The sequence below is a fragment of the Opisthorchis viverrini genome, assembly GCF_000715545.1.
Source record: "Opisthorchis viverrini unplaced genomic scaffold opera_v5_129, whole genome shotgun sequence".
In the NCBI taxonomy this organism is placed as follows: domain Eukaryota; kingdom Metazoa; phylum Platyhelminthes; class Trematoda; order Opisthorchiida; family Opisthorchiidae; genus Opisthorchis; species Opisthorchis viverrini.
Genome location: NW_008751783.1, coordinates 209301 through 217939, shown reverse-complemented (window position 1 = coordinate 217939; position 8639 = coordinate 209301). Strand labels below are relative to the sequence as shown.

Below are 8639 nucleotides of genomic sequence, written 5' to 3'. Positions count from 1 at the left end.
TGCAAACAATACTAAATAATCTAAATAATTCTGCCTCGCGGTTTGGTATGCGCTTCACACCTGCAAAGTGTAAAGTGCTACTGCAAGACTAGGTGGGTTCGAACCCTAGCCTCATGCTTGCGGATGAATCGACTGAGGTAGTAGATAAATTTGTTTACCTGGGCAGCTGTATCAGTCCCGGTGGTCTGGCGAATGATGATATTTCCATCCGGATTGGGAAGGCCAGTGCAGCTTTTGTGACCCTGCGTCACCGTGGCTGGCCTAGGCGTGACAGCTTATCCGTCAAGGGTCGAGTTCACAATGCTGCGGAGCACTCCATATTAAGGTGTTTTCCCCAACCAGCAGGTCCGTCAAGGGTCGAGTTCACAATGCTGCGGAGCACTCCATATTAAGGTGTTTTCCCCAGGCGACCAGCAGGTCCATATTTTTGGAATCAGCGATGATGCCTTCCTCCGAGAAAGGCCGGGTTAGAAAATGTCGGTTTCAAAAACCGCACACCGATCGTCCAGCGGTTGACCGTAACCTCAGGTGCTTTACTCAATACGGTCGAAATACTTTCAAAACCAGAGTCCGGTGCTGCTCTAAAGAAACCTGCTTGCGCAGCCGCATCAGGAGTAGGACAATAATGGTCTGCTTCCTGCGCCCACTGGCCAGGCTGTTCCTCTACAGCCAAGTGGTTCAGACTATTGAGTCATTGGCTCCTGGAAGGGTCCCCCAAGGAAACCCTAACAGCCGCTGTCTCACGGTTCAGACTCTTGAGTCAGAGGCCAGGGGCAGGGTCATCGAGAAAACCCTACATCATCGCACTGCCTTGTGGTTCAGACTTTTGAGTCAAAGGCTCACGGTGAGGTACTTCAACTAAACCCCTTTCGGCATGTAGTGCAATCAACCCATCTGCCAATCCCTTAACCACTGCCCCGTGTCTTAACCATCTCCCAGAAAAACAAACCAAATTAATAACCTACTAATCTCAAAAGATCTGATCCACGTTGCAGCCTTCAATGTCCGCACTGTGTCAAACTGAGCAACGATCATCCCCTACTACATCTTTACTTTCCCTCTCTATCGATGTATGTTGGGTCTCCAAAAAAACGGAATTTCCAAATTTCTCTCCCTTATGAGGGCACTGTATGCGAACTCCGGTGGGCGCGTACGAGTGTACGAGGAGCTCTCGTCTGAGTTCACCGCGTCCAGTGGTGAAAGACAAGACTATCCTCTCAACTGGTTCAGATCCTTCCCAAATGCAAACGATTTTAAATAACCTAACTAATTCTCCCGCATGGTTTGGCTTGTGCTACGACGAGACTGGGTGAGATCGAACCCACACATCATGCTTGTAGGTGAGCCAATCGACGTGGTGGCTTAATTTGTTTACCTAGGCAGCTGTTTAAGTTCCGGTAGACTGATTGGAGATGAGATTGTTTGTCGAATCGGAAAGGCCAGGGAGCTTTTGCCAACCTCCGATACCAATGGGGCCGACGTGACGTGAGCTTGTCCGTCAAGGCAGAGTTTACACTGCGGTAGTGCGATCCATACTGCTTTATGGATTAGAGGTGTGGCCCCTATGTGCAGAGAACATACGAAAGATGTCAGTGTTTGGCCATCGGTGTCTCCGCAGCGTTGGTCAGGTCTGGTGGGAACATCGGATTAGTAATTCTGAGGTACGCCAGATGGTCTTAGGAAGAAGGAATTCTCAAGTGATAGATGAATTACTCACGCTTCACAGGTTGCGTTGGTTGGGACGTGTACTCCACATATCAGAAGACCGTCTGCCTCGCAGAATGACCGGGAGGTGGACAGTGTATGACCTAGCAATGAAGTACGAAAACACTAACCGGTAAACTTAGTCGGGTGGGCAACTGCCGCCTCTGTGAGTGGGGTCCCCGGGACTCAAATCACCAGTGGTTAATGACATAGGCGGAAATGGCCCAATCGCGCAGTCAGTGGCGCTCATGCATCAGAGCTATCGCCTTCAATGCGTAGCTACCCGACTTCCGAACAAACTGAACATGGCTTTGCCTCCAAGGCTTGGTTGTATATTACATTTTCCCGTTTTGCGGTGTTCGAAACTGTAGCAGCTGGAAACAATGTGCCTGTGGCACACGATTTATAGCTGAATTGAATTAGTTTCCCCGCGCTGCTGAACATCCTTAAAACCAAGCCATATATATATCATATAGCTGGTAGCTACGGTTACTGAGACTCACTACTGGATTATAGCTCATTCTGCAATATACATGCTTTCTTGGATCACCCTCATATCCGGTGCAGATTTCCACTAAATGTTTCGGTGAACCTAGGAAGCACACTTCCACCACAGCAATCGGAGTGCCTTTTGAGCCTGGAATTAAGCAACCCTACAAAAACATTGATATGGTTCTTTGAAAGTGGTCACATCGTAACAGTCGCTATACGTGGCGCTGGGTATTTGGTATGCCGCGTTTCCGAGCCTGTATATACTAACCACCAGATAACAACGCGGCCGCCATCATCTCTTGGCAGAAGACTTATTTCTCCGTCAGTTCGAATTAAATTTTCTTATCTGAAGGCGTGGTCTAACCAGCAACCTTGAAGGATGCAGACCAGTGCGTGGGGAGTGCTCCGGAACTGTTCCAACTAAATCGCCAAACTGACTTCAGGACAACATTTCTTACTGAGTTACCCAAAGGTAATGCTGGAATTCCGGTAGCTAATAAAAGCCATTGTCTAGGTAGCAGAACAGGATATTTTCAACAACCATTCGTTTGGTAATTGACTCATGCCTGTCTTTCACAGAGCCCGCTCAACTCAAGCCGTGATCCAAGATCCTCATTGAGTGACTGGAATACCAATGAGTCTTTCCGCTCCGAACTGCCATCTGGCTTCCGAGTCAGATGAATTTCCATCAGTCACTCACCAGACCATGGCTGAAGTAGGGTACGGCTGTTTGCTGCAGCGGAAGCCTTCTCCGTCTTGTGGGACTTCGCAGGCAACCAGCGTTATCTGTCATTCTTCAGGTTCCTGATTGTTTGTGCTAAAAGTTTGTACTGGCCAGGAACTGACGATGATGAGTACATAGCTGAAGCAGTCGCTCCCCATCGTCCGTACGCCGGGCTTAGATTCCAAATCTACCACATAATTGTGCTTCATCCGGGCTTAGTAGTCAAACCTGGGCATTCATATAGCCCGCCGGGATTACTATATCCGTCTTCCGGGCTCACCGAAGCGGTCACGACAGATCTCGATAAAACTAGTCTTTCTTCGTCTCAAACTGCATTTGTCGGGGCCCCCGCTGATACGACAGACACCTTTTACCGAATCGACCTGCTTTGTTTCTAATTGTCTTATAACTATAGATCTAATAGGTTGATGACTCTGTTCTGAATGAAACATCAAGTTCATTAGAAGCTACAATGGTTCGATCATGTGCTGCGCATGAGTCAAAAGGAGCGCTGTTTTCCTGGCCAAATTTGGAGCTGCTCAAGTGAGGTAGGCAGTTGCTAAATGTGTACGACTACTTATGTCTTATCCAGAAAATAGGCGAGAAAGTCTTTTTAGGTCTTTATAGTTAAAATGGTGATTGTACACAAGTATTTTCTTTTGGCTTTCATGTTGTTGATACTACGGCTTTGACATGACATTTAAAATTGTAACCGTTCTCATGTCACATTGAGCGATCATCTCTATCGTGAATCCAGTGGTTAGGGATAACGTACTCGTGACGATTGTCTGGTTTTTTGCGTACTCCGAAAGTCACTCGATGGGAATAGTGGCGTGTAGTATATGCATACCACAGCTGATAGATTAATACGAACGTACAAGATGTGTTTTTTTTCTCTGATTTTCTCCTCAAATAGACATTCAGTACCTGATAGAGATGATAATATTAAATGACCGTAGTGATGCGCCACCACTACGGTGCACGGATGCTGTGCTCATCGAAATAAGCACGGCATCGCAGTCGCCCGATGCTTTATATCCCAACAATTCACGGTCGCTTTCGTCTTTCGGACACTGATCGCCGTGCCAGCTCGACCTAAGCATTTCTAAGCCTAACTTTGTGTGACACTTTGACGACACAGTCGTCAGCGAAGGGAAAACCGTCTACTAAGTAACCCAGTTGCAACACTGACAATCCAAAAACCTCATCCATTGTCGTGTTGGTCAGTAGTGTGCAGAGTGGATCAATCTGCCTCGTACCTCTACGGCACTAAACCTCGGATTTGGGGAAAACTGTTGTAGCGTTTTCATAGGATACATCGAGGTAGAGGTGACGGCGCTCGCAACGTACATATGTGCGTCATGGGAAACCTTTCGAACGCTTTTGACATATCAACAAACGTCAAACTGATGTTACAAGCAGTCACTAGAGAGTGTCAAAGCAGACAGTGGAACAGCGACGTAGCCTCCAAACAACTAACATGAGCACGACTTATACGGTGAACAACCCCGCAGACAATAATGGAAAATTGAAATACCCAGATTGGACTTTGATAGTGAACCGGCGAAGCACCGTGGTCGTTAGCTTGTCCAGACCTGGGGACGAATTATCCGTCGAGCAGATTGTACGGTCAATTTCCTCATCTGTAACTGGCTCGAACAAACTCCAGTCAGATGGAAGCATTACGCGACTTGATCGGCTATCCACGTGTTTGGGGGCAGAGATATAGGTGGAAAGGTAGGCCTTAGTTTCCTTTGTTCCTTTTCTTCCACGACCCATCGAGTGCAGCGGACGCTGCATCTTTTCGCGTCTGATGGTATAAGGACGTTTATGGAAGTGTCTTGGATATATGGGAGTCCAGAAGAGGCAAGCATTCTACTGGTATCATGATGCCGGACTGCGACTTTCGGGTAAAGGCCTGAAGTTCAACCCTAGAGAGCGAACTGTCAGAATTGGATTCCCAGAGTGACGGGGTACAATCCACGGTTCGTTTGAACCAGGTGGCATGGTCAGGCTAATGTGCAGCCGTTTGACCAATTGTTTGGTCAGGTCACTAGATGTATACTTGTCCAGCTGCAGTTACCAGTTCAAACCACTTGATGTTAGCAAATCGACAAGGAAAATATTCCACTCCCACGAACGGCTTGGTTTGCGTGCTACAAGACGGATATAACTTATCTGCCAGGTGCGAAAGTGTATGCGGCCCTTGTTTGGACCGCCGGGCTTCACTCGGCCAAATTTATCTGCATTGTGGTCGGAAACAAGCGGGAACAGCTTTTCACTCGCTGACTCCCCCACACGATAGGAACAATCAACACAGACCGATTGGGCAACCAAGATCGTGCCAACCCGATGGTAGGTACCAAGTTAACTTTCCGTTGACAGCACTTGCCACAGTCTTCACACACGAGCCCCATGCGTCTCTTCTGTACACTGGCATTAACCTGTTCAGAGACACAAACAGGATCGTGTTGTTCATTGTCGAAAGTTGCACTGAAACCAAACAGGGTGGTTGGGCCATCTGGAGTTGCTGAACTCGACTCACTAAAAGTGATTTCTGGACTATCCAGTCGGTACCAGGAGAAGGTGCTTCAGCGTGCTGAGGACTATTGCTACCTAATACTACGACCCAAACACTATCTCGCCCGGCTGTGTAGCGAATTGATTCCCAAGTCATTCGTCTATTTCTTACAATGCAGTCACTGCGTTTGAATCTGCATCCTTTGTTTGGGCTAGGCTTACCTGGGATGACTTTAGTTTCAAGTCTACTGGCAGTTGAAGCATATGATATGGAATCTTTATCCTTTAACGTGAACACGTGTTTGTTTTATTTTTCATAGACCTTTAACCGTCGACACAGGAACGAGTCGATGTGTTCAGAGTTAAGTGACGCAGACGATGATGACCTACTGAACTGCTTGATCGTTATTGTTCCGGAACGTGCCGGTGAGCGGGAGCCTGATGTGAACAACCTGAAGTCTCCGTCAATCAGAATTTCCTCTCAGCCACCCTCGCAACTTTTAAATGAGGCTGATTTTGAATCGAACTCTTCAGACTCTTCCCCTCCAGCTAGTCCGATGAAATTGGGATCTGCGCCTGTTCCGGTTCCCGCTACAGTAGAGCATGCAGCATCCGGAATATCTGCTCGGCTCCTGGCCAAACACCCCTCCGGCGATCGGCATCCTAATCCTGATTATCAGTCCCGGTAAGTAATCTTGAGCTAAGTCGTCCCTTGTAACTATGTACCCGCTTTTCCACTGAAGATTTTCTATGTTGGGCAATCATTCTTATACCACCCCGTTTCACTGTGGGTTCCTCACGTCCTGCTCCATTGGCTTTTATCTGATGGTCCGGTATGGTTTGGTTTCGGCATTTTTCTACTGTACTTATTTTTGTCGAAGATATTGCGGCACCAGCAAATATACACTCATTTACAAACTAATTTGGTTTTCCGAGAGACTCACCTGGAACCCAGCTGAATCTCTCGTCTGTAACGGAAACCCGGGGACCGTGCCTACCTGATGAGCCCCAAAAACGGCGGAACCGGTCGTGAGCTGTCGGCAGGTTTTCAACAACCTTATGAGTGGTACATTACAAGGATATATTACGGCACTCTTTGTGGTGTGACTCCTCTTCAATTCGATACGCCACCTGCATAAGCTCCGAATTTCATCTCGTAGTCATATTCATGGCTTTTATTACGGGTAAAGTCATTCTTTGGTGAATGAAATCGTAGACTAGAAATTTGGGGTGAAGCGTTCGGGAATTAGGAAATTCGGTGAAGACTACTGGGAAGTGTTCTTTTTTTCACTACAGATTCAAGTGCATTGAGTGTAAACTGAAAGACCTAAAAAAAGCATCCTTGGATGGGATGTTTTATAGTTGGTCGGTCTCTTGGGATTCTCTGTTTGATTGAACTACTTCTGGGTCTGTCCCCAAACCTTAAAGGACGGTCTTGGTATCATCTGCTATATTCCGCACCATGCAGTATGGTTACGTCACCCATATGGGCGAACAGTTGGACTCTTTCAGTTGCGGGTTAGTGTCGTTAATCTGTTGCATGCGCACCGTATTTGGCAAGTGACAAACTAAAGTACCATTATATCACTATCTGCATCAGGAATCGTGTGACGCAACCGCCATTTTAACTCCTGGTCTAGACGTGTCAACGCATCCTTTAGGTTAACGCAATTAACAAGCCATAGAAAATTGAACGCCACACTCGTAATTCTTCGAAGGACCCAAGTTTGGGTATTGTGCCAGTGTTCTTGATTGTTTCAATTCATCGTATCAGGTGAACGAGTTCTGGTATCGTGTGTGGAATTCCCTAGCTGTGCATTTTTATAATAGCATCACAAATGTACAAAACTTCTAAATAAGGTATTGTATTTCATCATGTCAACTGTGAAGATGGTTACAATAACAAATACGGGATTTGAACAGCTGCGAAGTAAAGAATACGGAATAAGTCATTGGTCACTAATTATCCCAAACAGCTGAAAAGTCTCGATTGGAGTAGCATTGTGATATGGAGCCGGGGGGGGGACCCTGGTCCGCGCTTGTGTGGAGATGCGTACATCTGAATGAATAAAATCTACCAAGAGAGCTCAAACGTGCTAACAGAGCAGTGTTCTCAACAGAATTGGGCAACGCTTCACCTACGGATAGGATACGCGCTTGTATCAATTTGCGTTTGATTATGCTGTGCAAATGAATCGTAAATATCTGCGGGGGTTGACATCATGGTAGGTGTCAACCATTCACTAATATGTAGCGTTACTGATTGCTTACTGAATGCAGGTTCTCAGGTTGGACTGTAGTGCCTGCTTTATTCCATGACTGTGTTTTTTCGTTCGTCCGACGAACTTGCCTGCACATTTTTGACACTGTACAGCCGTTTCAACCTCATTGGTAATTATCAGCAGCGCGCTTCATGAAACTCAGTGTTTCGAACCTCGAACCTTTCGGTCGGTGATCGAACACTTGGCCGTTCGGCCGCATCAGAATGGTCAAATTGACGGAGTGTCGACACCCGAATATCGATGGCTGGAATCGCGTTTTCTCCAAAAAGGCCCTATCGTATGGTTTTGACTCACACTAAACCGAAGTGCGAGCCGCGTTTTCCCACGGTTGTGAAACTTTCCCGGGCGGTAGTTAGGTTCGAGCTGCTTTTGGGTCTTTCAAAACTGTTCCGCATTTCTTCTCACAGTTGAGTTTTCAAAAGGGCTTTTAGTGATACCACAGGCGCCTCATCCCAGGACTGCACCAGGCATCACGAACTACAGTGACTTGATTATGTGATATACATGCCGAGTTATCTACCAACGATAGTTCCGTTTTCCATGCCCAATGCAGAGTGGCGTAAACCGAGAAATGTATGGCTTGCTGAGGAGAAACAGGTTAGGGGAATCCTAGATGTATTGTTGAAGCACAATTTTCAGGATAAGTTCCACGCTGGATTTTCCTTGTGGAAATTGCAGGAAACCGTAGTTGGCATCAGTTATCAGTTTGATCAATGACATTCGCGTTGTGTCTAGCACTAGGCTCCTGTCTCTCGCTCTACATTCTTTACACATCAGAGCTTCAGATAAGCTGACGCAGTTGTACGACAGTGCAACACGTTTTCAACATTGGGCTTGCAAATACATTGCTAGTGTTGCTTGCATAGCAGCTCACCAGACCCAATAGTAGCCCATACCAAAAGAACAAGGCATCTAAA

General features: G+C 46.8%; 2 protein-coding genes across 2 annotated transcripts in view; one reads left to right on the top strand and one right to left on the bottom strand.

Moving 5' to 3' along the window:
* Nucleotides 1-1954, bottom strand: part of T265_06234 (hypothetical protein) — a gene marked incomplete at both ends in the record, with an annotated part of 9945 nt that extends 7991 nt beyond the window's left edge. The window contains 4 exons of the mRNA XM_009171444.1: nucleotides 1128-1294; nucleotides 1582-1630; nucleotides 1718-1808; nucleotides 1900-1954. Of these exons, the coding sequence (XP_009169708.1) occupies nucleotides 1128-1294; nucleotides 1582-1630; nucleotides 1718-1808; nucleotides 1900-1954 (362 nt within the window). The remainder of the gene's footprint in view (nucleotides 1-1127; nucleotides 1295-1581; nucleotides 1631-1717; nucleotides 1809-1899) is intronic.
* Nucleotides 1-8639, top strand: part of T265_13976 (hypothetical protein) — a gene marked incomplete at both ends in the record, with an annotated part of 53802 nt that overhangs the window by 14925 nt on the left and 30238 nt on the right. Inside the window, one exon of the mRNA XM_009171475.1 lies at nucleotides 5761-6125. Within this exon, the coding sequence (XP_009169739.1) occupies nucleotides 5761-6125 (365 nt within the window). The remainder of the gene's footprint in view (nucleotides 1-5760; nucleotides 6126-8639) is intronic.